At 38.6% G+C, this 21788-nt stretch overlaps 1 protein-coding gene across 2 annotated transcripts in view; it reads left to right on the forward strand.

The window, feature by feature from the left end:
* The window catches only part of LOC137130119 (mannosyl-oligosaccharide 1,2-alpha-mannosidase IA), a 166765-nt gene that overhangs the window by 67174 nt on the left and 77803 nt on the right, over positions 1-21788 (forward strand). For both annotated transcript variants that reach the window (XM_067509854.1, XM_067509855.1), the window contains exon 2: positions 4288-4384. In XM_067509854.1, the coding sequence (XP_067365955.1) occupies positions 4288-4384 (97 nt within the window). The remainder of the gene's footprint in view (positions 1-4287; positions 4385-21788) is intronic.

Consider the following 21788-nt stretch of genomic DNA (forward strand, 5'->3'; position numbering starts at 1 on the left):
TATCACTTCATCTAAAATACAGATTCAGACTTTCCCCTCTAGCAACATCTCATTATACGGTTTCTTCCTCTGTAACAGGGCTTTTAGTTTAGAAGTTGCTTTTTATCTCCCTTTTTCTTTTTACATCATCACAGCCTTGGTTCAGACTTTCTCTGATGTGTCCTAGCTTGTTCTTTGCCTCTGCGTCATCCGTTGACATTGTAAAACATGGACCCTGTTGGAAGTCTCGTCTTTTTAGTGACAAATAAAAATAAGCTTTAACAGCCATAACAACTGGCTCTGATGCCAGTTACTTTATGTGCAAATGTACCAAACTGCCTTGAACTTACCCGCAAAAAAACCCTTTAGACCCTCAACCTCTTACTAATATGAGTGCTCAGTAATAACCTGTTCTGCTCGTTTTTAAAAGAATTTTCACATGACTCACAACTCTACATATTAGGTCTTCCTCTTTGTCATCCGCAATCAGTGACTTCTTTGGAGAGTTACTTTGTGCAAAAAAGGCAGGGGTAGAGGCAGCAGTTGTCAATTCAGCAAACTTGAGTTTTGAAAGTAAGTATACATTCTGTACGCAAAGAGAAACCCCTCAGTGCGTACAACCTCCACATGTTCAGTCGAATACAGTGGATTAAAATAAAATAACCAAGGTTTTATCTTTCTTCCAAAGCCAATGCATAACCCTGAAGTGACTTTCAGTTTGTGCTATTGGGGTTTTGCATCAAATTTATGTCAGTTGGTGTTTACTGTGTGCTATCATTTGCTATTGTAGTTTTCCATCCAGAGATCTCTGAAGGATGCAGAAAGATATGCTCATCTTTTCTAGGATAGGCAAGGGGCCAACACGGAGATAATTGTACCCTCCTGTGGTGTCATTTCCACTGGGAGTGTTTTTCCTCATGGGAGGATTGAATATTTAATTGTTACATTGACATATTTCTTTTATGTTCCGGAATATTTCTAGGGCTGATGTGACATTTTAAACTTTCTTTTTTTTTTTTTCATGAAAGGGGAAAAGGGAATGTAATATTGCAGCGTTCTCAGGGTTCTCACAGATAGTCCTGTTTGTGTTGGACCTGATTAAAAGCACACTGTTGCATCTCTTCTCCAGGGAGATTTTAATGAAGCCTTGAGCTAATACAGTGCAAATGCAATCACTTATGCAGCAGCTTATGTCATTTTTATGATCTTGTTGTGTCGTGTATGCTGTCGTGTTGTGTGTCTAGTGGTATTTGACCTCTGACGTATAGTCTTGGTATTGGAACATTGTATCCCAGATGAATCCGTGTTTCAATTTAAACGCAGATTCTGTGTTCCGTTATTGATCTCTTCTGCCCAACAACCAGCCAATTAATTTAACCAAGGACCAGTGTCCTGTCGGATTATATTTCTGCCTTTTCGCGCCCTTGGTCACATGAAAACATTTGGATGGCATGCTCGGGTAAACCTGCAGCTATTGATTAGTGCTGTGTGTGTGTGTGTTGTGATGATGAGTTGTTAAACCAGCAAATCTACAGCTGTGTGACCGCAGCTATATGTTTCCCTCCAGTGGAATGAAACACCGGCAGTGTGTCACAGCAAGAAGCCAAGCCAAATATTCTTACCGAGCGTGAGTTTGATTGCACCTACACTTTGAAAACTGTGTGGAAATGTCTCGGTCAGGATATTCTGTTTGACAAATGGCTCAGGTAGAATTATTTGTCCATAAAATGTCACAAAATTGTGAGAAATTAGAAATAGATGAAATAAAAAAAAACACTGGTTTGTTTATTTTTGTCACGAATTTCTCTTTTATATCATTATAAAACTAATAGTTTTTGACATTGTATTATTAGTTGCAGTGCAACATGAGTTGAGTCCTTTTTTTATGCCATTACATATTAATGCTGTCATTTTGAATGTCCCGCTGCCCTTGCAGTTTGCAGCATGCCATTTGATCATTGCTTTAAGAAACTAGGCTGCAGCATCCTTCAAAAAGCCAGACGGCCAAGGAGTTCTAGCATTTACCAAATTCCACAGTTTGTGCAAATACTTTTCCCTATTTTTTTTTTTTTTATGCTTCTCAAGCCACCATGCGAGCAAGACAGACAGGCATAAAGTTAAAGTTAAAAAGGACAAGTTAAGTAAAAAAAAAAAACAACAACAAAAAAAAACTTGGAAAGTTTCTGTGTTTTTTTTCTTCAAGGCAGAACAGCGTGGTTACTTTTGTGAACCACTCTTTCCACCATAAGATTCATTGGTGCTCTTCCCTTTCATCATATAATTTGGTTCTTTTTCTTATTCTACAACATTGCAGCTACATGCATTGTCTGATTTGAAGCAGTTCTTTAGACGTAGGGAAGGCCACAAAGGAAAAATACAAAGACGACCCCAATAAACATTGTGTGGTTTCTTTTGATGTATGAATGCTAGTCATTCAACGCAATCCATTGTGCTTCAGTGTGTGATGAAGCACAAATGCAAAATCACAAATCAAGTTTAAGTTGATGTATATAATTCACTTGTAATAAAATATTAGTTTTCCTGACTCATAGCTGCCATTTGCCTGAACACACAGTACATTTACATTTGTATTTGAACAGTGTTGTTTTATTTTGAGAACTGTGTATTTCTGGAGGTGTTTGTAATAAGCTCTTTAGGGTGAGAGGATTTTCAGCTGAAGGCCTTGTCGGAGGTAATCGGATTCATGTTGTCTATTTCTCACAGGCTTATGTGTGCCCACCTCTGGAGAGCACAGTCTCAAATAGTATTGATAATAAATGAACACTTTGAAACCAAGAGTGCAGAAAAGTCAAATGCCAGACTGTCTGTCCATCTTAAGACAGATTGCACTTTCTGCATGTTTGTTATATCGTGCTGTAAACAATTGAATTTCATTAGCGTGTCACTGCTGAGAGCACCACAGTCAAATATACTCTGGATAGCGGCGGCTAGAATTTATTATGATTTATTTTAAGACTGTTGTTCCAGTGTGCATGTATCAAAGCATCCCTTTGATGACCTGAAGAAAGGCTTCTCTTGTTTCATATGAAAACATCTAAATTAAATTATAGGGAAATGTGGCTTATATCTGAGGTATGTGCTCTGTTGACAAAATTAAGTATTTCAAATATGATTTAAAGTTAATCTACTTAACTTTTTTTAAGTGATGCAATAACATTATTTATACTGTTCGGCCTTTACGTGAATACATCTTGTAAACTTGTTAGCTTACTGCTGTTGTATACTGCAACTTGCTAACAGCTGAACCTAAAACAGAAGTAGCCCCAGAAACCCCCTCCCCTCACACCTTTGTGACTTCAGATTAGACATGGGCTATGTCCAACTTTTTGAAACCAACAATCTGATGTTCACATTAACTTTGTAATGTGATAGACCAGCTGTGCAGAGGTCAAGGAGTTAAGGTGTTGGTGGGCTTCAATTTTTATTATTGACTATATTGACAACTACTGTATTTGTTACTCCTCATGTGGGCAACCAAATGCATCATCATGACGTCATCACATTTTTCTGAACAAACTGTCGGAACGTGAGTGCTCTTATCCCCATGTTTAACAGTAATATTTCTTCCACCGCTCCAAGACTATTGGCATTTCACTTTGAGGCAAGGCAGTTTGGAACAGCTGCAATATTCTGTTTCTTGAAAAAATTGGAAATTATAATTCAAACCATTCACTGAGAAATCTGTAAAGCTGGTGTGTGTTTGTTCAACTAGCACATTTAGGTATGATGATCAGTGTGCATCTAAGGTAGCTTGATAAAGCTCATCCCTTAACTGAATTATAAATAAATAAAATACAAAATAATATGGAAATAAAGTGTAATCTTCAGACTTCTGGCTCCTCTTGAGGAGCTTTTAGTGCTACAGGTTGAGATGCGTCACTCAACTTTGGGCTTTTCTCTATTACTGCCCGTCTTGTATTTTACTTTGTATATCACATCCAGATAACTTGGGGACCTCGGAGGAGGAGTACAGAGCGTCTGTTTCAAAAATACTTTATTCTTTAAAAGGAATTGTTATCTAATAAAGTTTCTTGTTATCTACTAACATCATTCAAGCTTTAATTTAGGAGGAGCGACTGCAGGGGAAATGTCAATCTTACTGTTTGTGTTGTAATTTATATGTGATGATGGCGTGCTTGACCTTAATCCTGAACAATAGTTCAGGATTCGTCATCAGTCATTCCTTTTGCCTTGAGCTGTACCAATTTAATTTTGTCTTCCGATGGAGGTGTGTTACTTTGCTATCAATGCAGTGACCAGCGTGTCTGCCCTCTGTTTATGTTGCAGATGATGAAGTTTGCCTGGGACAACTACAAGCGCTACGCCTGGGGCAAGAATGAGCTGCGGCCTTTGACGAGAAATGGGCACATTGGAAACATGTTTGGTAAGTGTTGCTATTTTGCTTGAGGGTCAAAAGGACAGAAAGGTCATAGCTTTTTTAAACACTTGTTAACTTTTTTTTGGAAAAGATTTCATGCACAAAACATACTGGGAGTTGGAGCTGGAGATATTTCCAAGGTGTTAAGTGGAAACAACATCTGCTGATTTCATACACACTCTGGTTAAAAAAACAAAACAAAAAAACAACTTCTCTCATATACTCGACCAGCCTCAAGATTAGTGATTTAAAAAAAAAATACGAATTTGTTATTGGGCAGTTAAATGCATTTATTAAAGCAAGAAATGGGATCAATGATCACAAAAAACAATCAGACCTTACATCGAAGTTAATCTCGCCAAGTGAGGGGAAACAATGCAGGCTGTCCATCTATTATCTGCGATTAAACCAAAACTGACAGCCAAGTCTGCTTGCAGCAAAGAAGTCAGTGAAGCCATATTAATGCTTTATTTTGCATGTGTGGATCGTGCTCTGAAACCTTTCATAGACATTTGACATGATTGTGCATGAAGGTGATGTTTTCATTCAGGGAAGAGCAGTGCAGAAGCATTGTTGTGGGAACTAAGGTGGTTAGCTGCATAGCCCTGTCTCTGTCCTTCAACTTTCTGGTTGTAATCCTTTTTCTGTTGGTCTTCTGGGTAGTTTTTCCTAAGGAAGCCCCACAATATAGTACCTTTGTCATTCAAACTGAAATATTCGTTCAGTTCAGAGTTGAAAAGAGGCGAAAACAAACAAAACAATAAGCTAAAACATTTGTATTCTTGCACCTTAACTCCAAACAGATCCTACTGAAGAGTATTTTAAAAATCATTTATTTTGAGCTTTCGGATGAACGGTAACCAGTAATCCCTGCTTTCACCGCACTGAGCTTTTGTCACTGCATCTTTCATACCTTTCACTTGACAGAAGAAACCTTACAACCTGCCAGGGGTGTCACAGTCTCCAACAGCCTCTAATTTGCAGCAGATCCGGAGGTGTCCTCGGGTCCTCTTCACTGGAGCGTATCACTCAGTTCACACTGCTGAGCCAGAGGGAAATCCCACAATAAATCCCTTAATAAAAGGAGGATCAGCTCTTAATAAGAGTTGGACGGGTACTCTCTTCCGTACCTGAGGTCTCCCTCCGTCACATCTCAAAGGATTCGGGATTTTTAAGGAATGATGCAAGCTCTCATTAAAAAAGTTTGCATTCTATTTGTTGCTCTTGTTCCCTCTTGTTAAGTTTGTACTGTTGTTAAGAGGAATGGTTTTGAAATGCTGCCCTTGTCATGCAATGAGTTATATTTTAAAGCGACCAATCTAAGATTAGAAAAAAACAAAAACAAATTTCCTAATGAAATCTTACTAAAATAATATATTAACGCCCATTCTTGAGTGGCTCTTTTAAAGTCACAACATCTCAGTTACTGCATTTGTCAACCGGTATAGTGCATTAAGAACTTTTGTGGAGTTCTGAGCACATAGACACACACAGGATAATGAGGATAATGTGATAAAAAAACAACATTAGTGGTCATTAGTAGTGGTGCTTAAAATAATGTGAAGACACCGTTTGCTCAGTTGACTTTGTTGTTGCCAACTTATTATGAGACTAAAGAGAATACCTTGACCAGTTAGACATTGTTTTAATCAGCCCCTTTTTAGTCACCATACGTTGCCTACATCAGTCACTGACAGGCAGGAAAAAAAACCTATTTGTTAACTAATAAAATAACAAAGACCAAAAATACAGTGTATTTCCCCACTTGCTGCTTTTTAATGTGATAAATTTAGTTGATTGAATTGACATTTATGAGTTTAATTGGTCTGATATTTTCTTAGAGGAAGCTTTCTTTGTTGTATAACCTTTTAATCGGATGTAAGGAAATGAAAATTAATCATTTTACCTCAGGTGTGTCCAAAGAGGAGTTATTAAGGCACCTTCCGCAAACTGCAGTTGTGGTTGCATTTTTGGAAAGCAATAACAGTCAAGGACAATGGAAGCTAATGGACTGTACTTTTGTCAATATTAAAACGTGAGGTATAATAGAGATTATGATAGAGTTAGGTGAATGATTTGTTTGTGTTAAAGCTGCATTAAGCTGTGTCTGACTGCTGGAGGGCAGAAAGTAGACTCCAGGCCGACTTGCAGCAAAGTGCCTTTATATCATCTCATCAAATTGCAATAGCTGGCATAATAGAAAACAATCACTATAGTGGATTCTTACTGATCCAGGACGAACAGCTTTAGTTTTAGTAGTGGGGTCCACTAAAGCTGGATTTAAAGAGGTTAATAGCTGTCATGTTGTAGACGCCACTTTGTGCTTGGATTTGTAGCTCAGGGTCAGATTTTAGCTGTTGATATCACCATTGCATTGATGTGGGTGTATTATACATGATCAGGCTTTATGAACCCTCACAGTAATGGTGTTCAAATTTAACATTTCACCTTCGATAACTACTGTATAGTTAAAGGTGTTTTCGGTTTGTTTCTTACTGAACAAGAACCTGCAGAATCTTTCTTGTGCTGATGGCTCTGCTAGATATGCAACTGGAAAGCAGACCTTTTTTTTTTCTCTCCAGCCTGCTTAATGACTAGAAATGTGTGAACAACACGTGGTATCTACATGGAAGCTGTGGCTCTGATGTGTTACGGGTTCCTGAGCTCTTATCTACATACGAATATACATTTCCCATTACTCTAGAGAAAAATAACTAGGTTATTTGCCTCTTAGTTATTCAACTTCCACCACCATCCTCTCTATTATTTGGACTGTCTGCCACTTCACGCTGGGTTTTAACTATAAACACTAAACACGTGTTTTAGTTGGAAGTTGTGGCCCATATACATTTTTATAGGACAGTGTGTATAGGGGGACATACACAGAGGAACCGAAACGGCGAGATGAAGGCAGCTAAAACGGGCAGTAATATGCAAACTGGTGCATTAATCATCATTGGGATCTGCTGTACTAGACAACTAAATTATTTATCATTGTAAATATTAAACACATTACAGTCAGTGATATGATTTTTAAAAGAAGAAGCAGACTGTTTCTTCCAGATGCTGCTTAAACCCCAGAGTAAACTTCTGTAGCAATTTGTGTATGCACGGATGTTTATTATCAGTTTGTTATAAAAAGTGACTATTTCTATTTCTATTTCTACACAGCCAATACTCTCACATTAAAGCCTTACTTTTAAAATAAATCTGCTGTCAGAGTCAAAGGTTTCGCATAATGTATAGTCCTCAGCCTCTGGCAGCTAATTGCCATCTTTATCAGTCCAGCACAGCACAGCACTCCACTAAGCAGTGCACCTAAATGCAGATCCAGCTGATAATGCAAACAATAAAAGCTGCAGCATATAAAAATATTTGTTTCTGGCAACATGGCTGAGAAATGGTTCCATACACGTAGTGTGGTGTGGGGGAAAGGGAAAGACTTCTTTCAAATTATGGTTAATTTTTAAACAAATATATTCCCATTCTGTATACAACTGACATCCATCCTTGTTTGCCACAGTGTTTTATCTATAAGTAACGCAAAAGTGGGATTTAGGGAAAGGAAGAGCGAAAGGGCATCATGCTAGCGAGTAAATGTCACATTGTGAAGGGTGGTGCGGGAAGCCAGGTATGAAATTGGATGCTCTGTTCTTTAATTTAATCCCCAGAGTAAACAGAGATGTGGCAAGATTGGATCAGTTAGTATTGCTGTCTGAAGCCAATATGCCGAGAGTCACCAGAAACATCCAGCAAAACCCAAATCATAGGAAGGCAGAGAGAGAAGTTTTCCTCCTCACACAGCTTGTCTGGCACACTTTCACTTTACTATAATCTTCCTTTGAGTCTTTCTCTCAAGCCCACATTCCTTTTAATTTTTACTATAATCCCTCTCTTCTTTGCTTTGTCATGACCCTCAAGGCTGGAGGCGGCTTCCTTTAGTCTCTCTTCTTAAGCAAAGTTGGTTCTGATACACTTTTTCCCTCACATATCCCTTTTGTCATTTCAAATACTATATTTCTTTAGAGCTTATTAAAAGTTTATTTTTGCTCAGGGCAATTAGAGAAATCTGGGCTATTTACAGTCCTTTCAGTAATTCTGAGTCATAACTTTGTGAGGTCTTGCAGTGAAAGCCCAGAAATCCATAAAAAAGTTTAAATATGCTTTGTTCATTAAAAAAACATAGAAAGCATAATGTTAGCATATTTTTAAAAATGTAATAGTAATGCTCAAATATATTTCACAGATAAACAGTTGCTGATAGGTTAAATGTCAGTCATTTGTAACAAATAGAATTTTCTGTACGCTGTGTGCTAGAAATTCATAAACTCATTGCCACAAAGGAAAAGCTCCCCAAAGAGGCATGTGCATTCTTAGTACTAGTATATAAACACTGCATTAGAACATTTTATCAAATATGAATTTTGTTGCAAACTGACTTGCCAATTGTTTTGATTATGTATTAAATTTAATTGAAAGTAGTGAAATAACTCACTGACAAATTATAGAACTTACTGTTAAAGGAAAAAGCTACCCATCTTTTCATAGTAATATTGATAACAGATTTGATCAATTTAATTGTAATTTAAAAACTTAATTACAGGAAAACCATGACCTCAATTAACAATTTAAACAAATTGCGGTATGATAGAATTAACAGAGTCAGAAAGTGAAGTGTTTCATTCCTAAAGGTCACAGAATATGATGGCTCAGATTATGGGGTAATGCCACAGTTCAGGGTCGCAACAGCGGGTTATTGTTCGCCTGTTGATTTGGCACAGTTTTTCCTGACGCAACCCTCCCCATTTTCTACCAGGGTTCGACCGAGCTGGGAATGGGAATAGGCTGTTGGGGGTTCACTGTAACGGGATCGAAACACTGACCCTGTGGTCTGTGGATGACTGAGCTACAGCCGCCCCCACCACTTGGCCACAGGCAATGCCAGCATTGACTGATGCCAAGCAATTAGTCTTTTTAGGTTAACAAAAATCACACAATCACACACTTTAACAGGTTAACATGTTGGATGGTGTCAGATGATGGCTAAACAGTATTTTTGGAAAAGGATCTAAAGTGTAACCAGCAACCAAAACCCATCCTACTGCATGACGTCGCACTGATTGAATGCTTTTATTTTGGAGAGTCAACTTATAGGGCTAAACTGTTTTTTATTTTTTAATAACTTGTTGGCCTATATGTTGGAACAGTCCAACTTTGTTTTGAAGAATAATAGAAAATAAAGTGTGTAGCTTGCACTGATCTTGATCTTGCAGAACATTTATGTAACGAGGAATTCACCTAGGTTTATGCAGTACTTAGTTTATTCTCATTAATTTAACAATGTATTCATAAAATTAAATGAACTTTCACCCAGATGGATTCAATCCTTGCATAATTAAGTAATATTTTTATTTAATTTACATTTAATATTTTAGCTGCAAAGTTTGGAGCTTGATATTCATGTTTTTATTGACATGAGAGGTGGGATTTTACATTTATGGATGAGTTCAGGGCAAGGAAAAGATTTCTGTAGGGAAAAGTCAGATTGCTCAGAGGAAAGGCCTGGGCACTGATTGTACAACTTTTTACGACTTGAATACAACATGGAGATATGAAGAGATTTAAAATAGTGTGGGAAAGTGATGCACAGTCATTTTGGGACACTTGTTAACTGTGCAAGGCTCGCAAGCCAAAGCCCTCAGTGCACTGAATTATTTTCAATGTTTGGCTCCCAGAGCACTCATGCCCTACTTTTATGGTGGAGAGCATTAACTAAAAGTATCAGTAGTGATGTTTCTGTGTTTCCAGCTTATCTCCGAGCAAAACTGAACAAAGCCCTCAATCTTGAATTGAAATGATTGTTAAACATGAACAGGGCATTATCATTGAAAAGGTAACATTGTGCAGAGAAAGTGCTAAAAGAAAGTGCTGATCCTAATCTTAAAACCACTACTCCAGGCTCACCAAACGAAGATAAGCAAAGCCAAGCAAAAATCCACCATTTTTTCATGTGTTTTGATCTTTGCTCTCTGAAACATTATTACACTACTGAGGTAATTATGCATATAGTTGGCGGATTTTATTTATTTTTTTTTTTTTTATATTTTAGATTTTAAAAACGCCCTGAATATTTTACTTTCCTTCAGCTAAACCAAGTTGTAGCCACTCTGTGAGTTTTCTTTTTGTTTATTCTGCACTATCTTTGTTTGCCTTTGGTAAATCTTACTATTCACCATCGCCAAATAAGGCTGGACAGACTGTTTATGTTGTTAGTCCTTTATCAGCAGATCGTAAAAGATTTGGGAGAACTCTGTAAAAGAGGAGGGTCTGTGGCTACTGGATAGTCTCCAGGAAGTGTTACTCTTCTCTTTATCAGTCTGGGAAAAAGCTCGAGAGGATCCCTCAAGTCAACTTTTTCTGTCCATCTAACATCTTTGGAACTTTAGCTATCATTTCTATCCCATTTTGGTCACAGCAGAGATGTACAGGGAGACTAATTGGCCCCCTGTGTTAGCCTCTTGCAAAGTAGAGGGTTACAGTGAATTCACTCTCAAAGTAGCTTGTTGTATCAGGCCTGAGTCTGTAGTTGTGGGGATGGGTTAAGTTGTGTTGTACATGATTCACATACTCTGCTCCAACTGGACACTAATGTTTAAGCTGTAGCCAGACACACCAACAATGGTGGGAATTTGTTTTCATGAGATGATTAATTTATTTTTTTCCTTTTCTTTCTGTCAGGGCAACTTTTTAAAGACTCCAGACTCTTGTGCACTGCATCAGAGAATGTTTGCATATAGCTGACTTTTTTTTCCAACTTTCCCCTGTAGTATAGCTAGTATAGTTTTTTCTAATCTGTGAGTTCTGCAGGGGACAAAGGGCTGCAAATCCATGTCTCACAAAGAATCTTGGCTGTTGCTGTCTTAGCTTTTTGAATGTGCATCTGTTAAAGGCTTGTTGGGCTTGAGGATTTTAGAATAAGTGACATAAAAACATCTCACAGTCTCAGACCCCAACATCAAATCCCTCCTTTGTTTCTCTGCACTGAAAAAATATGATGAAATGCAGGCCAATGTTTCTTTTTAGGGTGTGTGTGATCACCATGGGCACCATGTACATAGGCTTGGTTGTTTTGAAATGAAAATACTGTGACTTCAGACACTAATAATTTAAAAGCATGAATTTTGAATTAACAGAGCTGAAATTATAGTAACTTTTCCCTAGTTCAAACATTTTTTTACTTTCTTACTTTACAGGAGTTACTTACTTTACAGAATCAGGTGTGTTGGCTTTCTTTTAAGACGGTACACAATAAGATTAATACTGCTTTGTGATGGTATGTCGGGATCTACCACTGGTTATCTTAGCTTAGCACAAAGTCTGGATACAAGGGGTAAACGTCTCAAATGAAAATTAACAAAATCCACCTGCATCTCTTAAGCTCACTAAGCTCACAAAAACCAAAGTGTTATATGTCAACTTCTGGTTTTGCAGAGTTATGTGGATTATTTAGATAAATAGGTATGAAATTAGCACCATTCTCTTTTGGGAAGGAAGTGAATAAGCTTTTTTCCAAAGTGCCAAACTATTCCTTAAAGAAAACCACAGATCCCAGTGAGCTCTCATGCATCTCACATGCAGCATGGCTTTTTCACATATCAATGTCTTCCTCTTTTGACATCAGCAAATAATGTCCCATTGTAATGGAAAGTCACCCACTGTATGTGTGTGTGTGTGTGTGTATGCATATATATATATATATTCTACTCTCACCAAAGTGAGAAGCCAACCAGCCTTGCAGCCTAAACAAAGGATCAAGGGGATGGTGTTCATCCCTCTGAACAACGTTATTACCCTCGTGCCTACGTATGTGGGTCACTAACTGAAACACATGGTATATTAAATTCCAACCCAAACCATTGTTCAACAGATGCTGGGGACAAGGCAGAACATAACGCTGAGCCTCCCCTCCCTCTTTCCAGAGATTTTCATCAACAATAGTTGTCTTATGGCTATTAAGGGGATTGGCCACAGGCTGCTGTTCACAAATGCAATAAAGCTCTCTGTCTCTTTACAACAAATTAAAAACAAAAGACCTTTTTCTACATATGGCAGTGATTTTGTGTCTCATTTTCATTTCCACTGCTTTTCCTTCAGTTTTCCCTTTTCATTGCAAGAGGTAAATTTAAACAGCATAAGGTCAGCCGTTTTTAAGTGTGGTCCTGGAATACAAAGTGAGCTGCTTCACGTGACACGGGCTGAACCCCTCACCTTTACTCTCTGTGCCTGCCTGGGGACCATTTAAAACCAGTAGTGTTTATTAGAATGTCCCAAGGGCTCTTCAGATGATGTAAAGTGCTGCCAGATGCTTTTTACGTGATGGAGAATAGAGGGGGAGGGAGGAAAGGGTTTGAAGACTTGATTTATCTTGCATCAATGGCCCAAATGATAAAGCCCTGGGTATTTATTATTTAGTAGTCCCTGTCTGGAGGTGCAACTGAAAAGCAAAATGTATGTATATATTTTTAGAGAGCAATTATTCGTTCTGGTAGCCCCTCCAATTAATGCAGGATTTTCACTTTCTAGTAGTAGTAGTAGTAGTAGTAGTAGTAGTAGTAGTAGTAGTAGTAGTAGTAGTAGTAGTAGTAGTAGTAGTAGTAATAGTCTTCATATTATTATCATAGGAAGTGGCGGATATATCTACAGACACCTGCTGAGGCAGCACATGTGCTAAGACATTGTTGCTCATAGGAGACTCATAAGGGACTTTGGACCCACCCACGCATGCATACTAACACATGCGTATTGCTCTCAGGCCTAAGTGAAACTTTGAGTACCTCTGTCATTTGCAAAGCGCTCCTCTTTTTGTTATTTAAAGAACCCTTTTATTAAAAGCATTTAGCAGGCAAATGCTTTCACTAACAATTGCCTGCTCTCCTCTCCGCCCAAATATTAGCCAGAGTAGACAGGTTTTTCCCTCCTTCACAATTACCTCCCAATTCTTCCTGTGCTGGGTCTTAAAGGGGGCATTGTGAAGGTTAGAGTGAACAGGGGTGGGAGTGACAACCTCCCGTGTCATTATGGTTAAACGAAGGGCTACGCAAATGGTGCTCATCACCCCCTGTCATATTAGTCACACTTAGAGTGAAGGGTTCTCACCACCACCCACTTCACATTTCTACCCCATCCATTTCGGTATCCCATGGGCTTCATTATGGTGTGGTAGAAAGCATCTGTCTCCATAGTGACCAGCGCCAGGTGACAAATCAGGATCCAGGTTCCCCCCTCCCTGGAGAGCACATCCAAACCTTCCATTTAATATCACCTACTTACTCTGGAACCAATAAGGCCTCAAACTGCGACAGGTGGTTGGACATGTGACATATTGTAAGTCATTTTTTCACTAAAGCTGCTGTATAACCAACAGACTGCTGTAGTTTACTGTGCAAAATAATTTCACAAGTTTTAGTCACATTCTCTGATGCTCATTCAGAGTCAGGTGGTGGTGCCAACAGGTAGTTCAAACATCGGTCACCCACACAAAAATGTTTAACTCAGCCAAGGGGAAGCACTTATGGGGGATGTCTGTCTGTCCCATTCAACATTTGAGATCCTGCCATCATATTGTCAAAGCATTTTGTAAACAGAGTGTGTTGTGTTAACTTGGTATAATAGATATGAGCAGCTCTAGTTGACTTTGTTTTTAGGGTCCAGCTGTGATGATTTCAAAAAACAAGTCTCAAAACTCACAGCAGCTGTTTACTCTTATGATTTAAAATAGGACACAAAAGATGTAGGCTGCTAAGCAACTGGTAACAACATCAGCCCTGCAGTTGATCAATGCCTGCGGCTGTTTGGATTAAAGTGATATTATGAGCTATTATTAGTGTTAGAACCAAATACTTATGCCCAGTAAAGAATGCATTTGTGGCATGTGGCATCCCTGAAATAAAGTAGAAAATTTTGTTCATATTTTTGAATGAGTAATCAATTTGAAACACCAAGCATATAAAATTTAATTCCTAGCAAACATCAATTATTCTGTATACTGAAGAACTTGCTAAGTTTAAAAAAAATAATCATTTGAAGGAATTTGTTACAGTATGAAGACAAGAAAACTATCTCACTATGTACTTGTACTCAGACAGATTTTTTTGTCAGAAAAAGTTGGTTAAAGTCACTCAACGAACGAAATTTTGGATCAAAGGAATGAAGGAAATGCAGTTTTTAATGATAACTGTGAGGACATGCTGGAGCATTTAAGGTGCAGGTAGATGAGGGACTTGACACGGAGCCTCTGATAATGCGCTCTGGGGTAGAACCTGCTGTCAGAGCAGGTTTTGTTTCGGCACATGTAAAGTACGGCCCTGGCTGCACAGCTCTGCATCTGCTGGCACAGAAGCAATGACAACTGCCTGGAGATCATAGCCCGCCATAAACGGGGGTTCGGCGCTTCACTCGTGCCCACTATAGCTAGTGACAGGGTTATGAAAGCATGACTGTTTTCAGATCACAGGGGTATATGAAGATACATCGCTCCTGTAGAATCCAGTGCCAAGAGAAATGAAAGGTTCAGACAAAGACATTTAGATTGCGTGGCTCTAGAATGCATGACCTCTAGCAACTAATTGTATTTGGGATCTGCTGTGACGGGTTTCCTCACTGAATATGTCACATAACGTAGGTATGACTTAATTTGCTTTGAGGAAAGTAATTTTACCTCTAAACTCTGACGAGGCGAGAGTGGAGCCCTCTAACATTCCCATCACCTTCAAATTTCTGCTCTTCCCTTTTCGGATTAGAACAAATTCCCCTCAGTGGGCATGAGCACTTCATCACAAGCTTCTACGCGGGGATTATAGCCAAGATGATGAAAAACTGGTTGCAAAATATATGATGAAGCAGGAGGATTATAAGGGATTGTGCTCTGTTCAACTGTAACGATTCAGTCAAAGGGTCGATGGATCTGTACAAGGGCGAGGGTCAAATTTGATTTGTCCAGATGAGTCCCCAAACCCATTTGTGATGTTTGTTTTTGGTGCTGTTGAAATCTCTAAACTCTGTTTATGTAATAGGTGGTAACCGATTTGTGTCCTCTGACGTTTTGCCGGAATCACTGATGACGTCTTTGCAACCGGAGACATGCTGTTTGGTGTGTAGTAATCAGTGTTTGCCAGTTTTAATCACAAGCATTTCCTGCCAAGCTCTTAAGCTTGTGGTAGTATTAGGGAGCAGATTTAGCTTCATTCACTTATTTTAGGGACTATTAATATACAGGAGTTTTTTTTTTTAAGCTTCGCCTTAATTTACCCCGTCTCTACTCTTAGCATTAATATTTCACTAAGCTGAAGAGTCTCACTCCTCCTAAGTGCTGACACGCCTGCCCATCTTTTCATCCATCATCTTTGAAACTGTCCACTTAAACGAATCAGACCTCCAGTCTTCTCAGTCAAGATGCCTACTTTAAATTCCCTTCAGACCCATGTCTGCCAGGTGCAAAGATACATTTAGTTTTTGGCTCCTTTCTCATTCTCAAGTAACACTATCGATATTGCCTTTTATGTTCTGTGAAAAGACACAATAGCGTTTACATTTCCGAATATTCTCTGTCTATTGTCGGTTTTTCTCCAAGTTGCTGTTGTCACACTGGTAACCCACAGAGCAGAAATCTTTTTGTTCCTGCATTGAGCTCTGCACCAAAAACCCATGACCATATGTGCTACAATATTCAAAACGACCTACTCTCTCAGTGCAAGGTGGAGCTCAGGCTCTGTGCAGGGTGGTGTCCTGAGTGGTGAGGGAAGGCAACGGGAAAGGCGGTGGTATAAGTAAGTTGCGTAAAACAAATTCTTTGTGCTGTTGCATACTGCAGTGAGAGTTGTAAGAACTTTCACACTGAGCTGTTAAAGGATGCCAACAGCCTCTGGCATGCTGAAACAGAAGAGGTTGTCACTAAAATAAACAGGTGGAGCAATGAAATAGGAATTGATATTGAGGAATGTGGATGCTTTCTTACCGTATTCCAGTTCCTGTTGAAAATATTGTTACAATGTTTGCATTTCTTCTGTAAATGAGTATGAAATTGCAGTTGAGGATGCTGTAATACCTTTCAGTGTACGGACAAGTGGTCTTTAAATGGACTTCAAATTGTCAGACTGATTACAAACGTGGAATAGTTTTAATTAAAATCTCTCTTTTTTATAATCTCATGGTTTCCTTTAACTTCAAATACTAGAAGCTACAGTAAGTAGCGGAACCTTAGTAACCTGATGGAATTGTGGTGTCCTTCAGACCAATCCTTAAAAGGTACGACCATGCATATAAATACAAACTATAGACGCACACATACCTCTCTACCTTTAAATGCCTGCAGGGCTGCACAAATGATGCGGAGCGGCCGCTCTTTGAAGACGGCCACTTTAATATCTCCAGCTGACGGGTGCTCTTTGTCAACAGGTTATTACAGCTCTCCTAAATTGGTTGGGCTGCACATTTTTCAGTGCACAGCTAGTGAGCTAGGAAGCTCCATTCAGCTAAGAGAAGGTCTGGTGGACACAACTGTGTTGTTTTATCTCCAATAGAAATCAGAGATTAAACTTGCAAGGTGAATTTTAATATCAAACCTGAGACTGAAAAATTCTAACATTTGTCTCCCTGCTAAACCCTTCAAAAGATGGTGTACTTAAATATTAGAAATATTGTAGACTTGACCGGATGAACTGTTGTTGTTATGCTGTGGCTGAGTCTTTATCAGCTACCTAATCAGAGCCTCTAGCTTTAGCTGTCATCTTCACTCAGGTTTTGTGGGTTGACAGAGCATCAGATGTATGATCCCCTCTGTACTTGTGTGCTGGCATGTCTACCGATCAATGCAGTTGAGAGGCTTTTGGAAAGGGTGGAGGCGAGGGATTGGATAACACAGTCTGCGGTGTGTAATCTCATATATGACTCTGTCATATCAGGCACTGGTGCTACACTGACATGCCATGCTCTCCCAGAGTGGCAAATTTGATTGCTTCAATTAGATTGATGTAGGTAGCGCTTGAAGTCTGGAGCCTCTCTGATCACGTCTGTACTGTGTGCATTATGAATTTATCAGTGAATAGATTAATATGTGGGAAGGTGTGTTGATTGGCTGCTTAGTCTTTGAAACTTTGATAGTTTTTTGATAATCCTTTTAAAAAATAGTTATCAAACCCTGTTTCCGCTTTCATATTTTTAGGCAAATTTGTAACTTTGCTACCTTTATGTGGGCAGCACAAATTAAAACACTGTGGTTTATGACACTGGTGCCTTCACTGATCTAGCCATTTATTTGTTCTACAACTTCTGTTCAGCCTTTACAAATTCATTATAATCACACAAATAATGTTTAAAATATAGTTCTGCATCTAAAACAAACATTCCACCAATACTGGAGTACAGAGAGGCTTGCCAAAAAAGTAGAAGACAGAAATTTATATCGGCGTACTGCATCAAAATAAATTACAGTAGCTCAGAAGTCAAAGAGAGATTAATATCGTCTCCCTCTGACAAGTATTCATGAGCTCTCTGGTGGAACTTGCAGACTAAGTATTGATATGCTCTAAAATAAAGGATTCCTGCTGTCCCTGATGCTACAGTGGCTAAAGCCTCTGGCTCATCCTCTGCAGGCCCCGTAGTGGAGCACATTTCCTTTAACATGTTTATCAGAACTCAATTTTTAAACTGCAAAACGGCGATTTAGGCTGTGATTAAGCTGCCCTCTCCTGTCTGCAGGAGACGTGAGTGAAAGTGGACATTGAATCTGCACACAAACAAATGTAGCTTTTGTGCTGCTGGCCGTGCTGAGAAGAAGCAAGCTCTGACATGGAACAACAACAATGAAGAGAGAGCATTTTTTTTTTTTGAAACCTTTTTCCTCTGTGACCATTGAGCGAATGTGACTTGCCAAAAAGTGCTAGTTTTGTTGCATCTGTCCAAAGGACATTCTCCAGAAAGCACTCTGGCCTGTCAATAGGGATTTAAGTAAATTTTAGTTTTGTTTTTCTTTCAACAGTGGAGTCATCCTGTGTCTTCTTCCATTGAGCTCACTGTCACTCATAAAGCGACGGGTGGCGTGTTCAGACGCAGATATACCTTGACATTGTACTTCAGCTTTTCCTTGGATCTTTTTTATTTAGTTCAATCTGGGGTCAATTTCCAATACAGCCATGTTCAGCGCTACAGTCCCATGGACATATTATATCATATAATATTTGCAGCTGTAGTTAGAGAGACATCAAGCTGCTTGGAGATGGTCTAACAACCTTTATCTTAGGCATAATTGTCTAAAATTTCCGTTCTGATCTCTTCAGATAACTTTGTCTATGTTTTCCCCTCTGGTCCAATCATTTCCCTGTGGTGCACACGATGACACCAAACAACAGAGGGATTTAAACAAGCTGATGTGTGGTGCTAATTAGAGGAAACACTTTGAAATATCACCATAATCCAATCATTTTATTTCTTTCTTACCAACAGATCTGTCCTGACCATTTTAGAAAATCTTTATAGAATAACCAATCACATATCCGTGACATTCCAAATGCATGTAGGTTTTCATGAGACAGATACTTTTAATTGTGTGGCTTATTAGGATTGACTCCAATATTGCTTTTAAAAAAAAGTTGTTGTTGTTTTTGTTTTTTAAATCATTTAGCCCCTAATGTGTCCTGATGTATCAAATTCTACTCTCTCATTTTGTCTTGAAAAGCTGGAAGGCACAAAGCACCATTAGTTGCAGGGCAGTTTGTCTGTGGGATTACCATAATGGTGACATGGGGTGCAATCAGGAGAGTGCCTGTTCCATTATGGGGACTAACCTGTTGTGTAGGTTGTGTAGTAGTGGGAATTTATTTATTTATTTTAAATAGTGTATGTGTGCACACATGCTAGGCAAGAGATTTATATGCACAGCAATGGTAGCCATGGCAGCAAGGCAGTAAAACTGATGTATCCACAGAACCGCTTAATTTTTCTAAGATAGAGCACTGACTCTTTGGGCAAATGTTGTACCCAATGATTAAGCAGTCAAATATCTAATATTTATTGTGTGTCCTAACTGAGGTGCAAAGAACAGAACAAATAATAAGCTAGATATATGATTATATAAAAATTATTAAATGCTCTACAAGAGGTAACACCAAAATGTACCTTGTGGTTGTTTCTAGTGTCAGTAAGCTGCTTTAAAACTCATATTGTAACATACTTAAAATCACACTGGATGTTTGCACCTTTTTGAATGGTGATTAAAATCATGTAATATGATCAAAAGCTCCAGATCATCTATTAAAGGCACCGATAATGCTGGTATCAAAATAGAATAAAACAGATTAAGAATTAGAGTGAGAAGAAACGTGGATTCTGGAAGCCTACAAATAAGTTTTGGATTGACATTAAAGTTAACTTACAATAGGGGTTTTTTATATATTAACTTATATTTGTACATATATTGTCATTTTTTTACTGACACATGCAGTACATTATGATGTGTTCACACAAAGAATGAGCTTATAGGAGTCATTGGCCATCTTTAGGTTGTTTTCTGAGGCACCCCAGCTCCCTTCTTCATCTTCCACTGCTCTCGTCTGGACAGCAGTGCTACATCAATGTCTCACATGCAGCACAAATATGCATATTGCTTGAAGCAGGGTCAGCTTTCTTTAGACTTATGATTTAAACAAGGCATCGCAGTAAACAGATCTCTCCAGACAGCTCTGACTCCGAGGCTGTCACTTGCTCTTTCAGGCTCCCTTTAAATACGCCGTTGGTCTTGTCTGAAGGGAGTTAAAAAAAAAAATAAAAAATCAAAATCAGAACCAGGTGATGCGGTACTGTATTTGTAGCATTGAAATGATCAGTTTTCATTACACACCTAGGAAAGGTATGCTGAGATTTCAGTCTTTTGGTATTGATTTTCTTAACGGTTGATCGGAAAATGCGACATGTGTTGCCTGCACAATTTGTCAAGTGTAAAGAGAACAAATTTGTTCAGGCTAGGGTGAAGGCAAGGATTCAATTGAACACATCTAATTAGCCCCATGTATACATCCTTGTTCTGTGAAACTGGCAGAACAGTCTTTACAATGATAATCAGTGGGATTAGTATCCCTCACTTACATCGTGTAGTAAGCATAGGATCTGGAAGTAAGGATCTTACATGGTTAGTGCAAGTTCCCTCTGATGCTGTTGGTCTCTGCTGGCTTATCTTTAAACTGTCACCCACACTGTTTGGCCCTCAGAAATACTTTTGGGTGTGTTGGAGTGCTTACAAACACAAGCAACACAAAATGTATTTGGACAATTCCTGGTTGAAGCCAAAGTAAACAAGCCACTGTCACTACAGGAGCATCCTGCTTGCACTGTAAACCCACACAGTAATATATAAAAAAAGGTTTTATTTCTTCAACCACTTTTGCCGAAGGAATTTCCTGGAGTATTTTACTTTTTGAACATTAAATATGATTAAAATAGAGAGTATGATTTGTTGAATTTGACAGTTTCCAGTTAAATCTGGTCTAGTTTTTCAAAAGCAGATTTTTTTTCCCCCCTGCATCACTAAAACTGCATATGATGGCTGCACTGTTATCAGCTGCTCTGAGAGTTTATCCTTGCATTTTGAGAACAAGAGATCAAAAACATGCAGTGAATTCAGGGTAAAGTTTTTCCAGGTTTAGGCACAAAAGCAACTTGGTTTAGGGAAAGTTTTGACTGTAAAAAGGCCCTTTGCAAAGGTAACAGGACATTGGGGTTTAATTAACACTTTGTTAACATGAACGAGGGGCCAGGGTCATATTTAACAGAAGTCACTGTAAACTCTGGATGAAACAGCTTGTTGATCCAATCATCTAATCTCCTCCTTCTGCAGTGTTTGTGGCTTAACGACAACATTAAACTAGTTTTCCTTCTGCGAACAGTCATAATTCCTAGAGAAGCTAAAGGCTTTTTGTCACTTGAATGAAAACATGGCATTTTGGGGCATTATGCTCAAACAACGGATGGTGTTGTTGTTCTTTGTAGGACGGCCTAATCAAACATTTCTGCTCAAAATGCTTTCATTTTAACTTGAGTTTTGTAGAGAGAACAACATTTGTATGTAATCTTGAAACATGGCTGACATGGGAAGAAAGTGTGCATTTCCAAATACTAATCATCATTACAGTTCATCCAGTTGATTCAGTTGTTAAAATTCCTCAACTGTTTACGGCTTTTCAAGGAGACTAAAGCATGTTACTGGTATTACTTTTAGATAAATCTATCTTGATTGATGCACCAGACATTTTTTTACTTTTACATTTTCATGTTCACCTCAGTAACACTACTTAATCCCTCTCTCTCTAAACTAACCTTCTTCTTCCCCAGTGTTGCTCTGTTGGCGCTCTCCATCAGAAGT

This window comes from Channa argus, chromosome 7 (genome assembly GCF_033026475.1).
Source record: "Channa argus isolate prfri chromosome 7, Channa argus male v1.0, whole genome shotgun sequence".
NCBI lineage: Eukaryota > Metazoa > Chordata > Actinopteri > Anabantiformes > Channidae > Channa > Channa argus.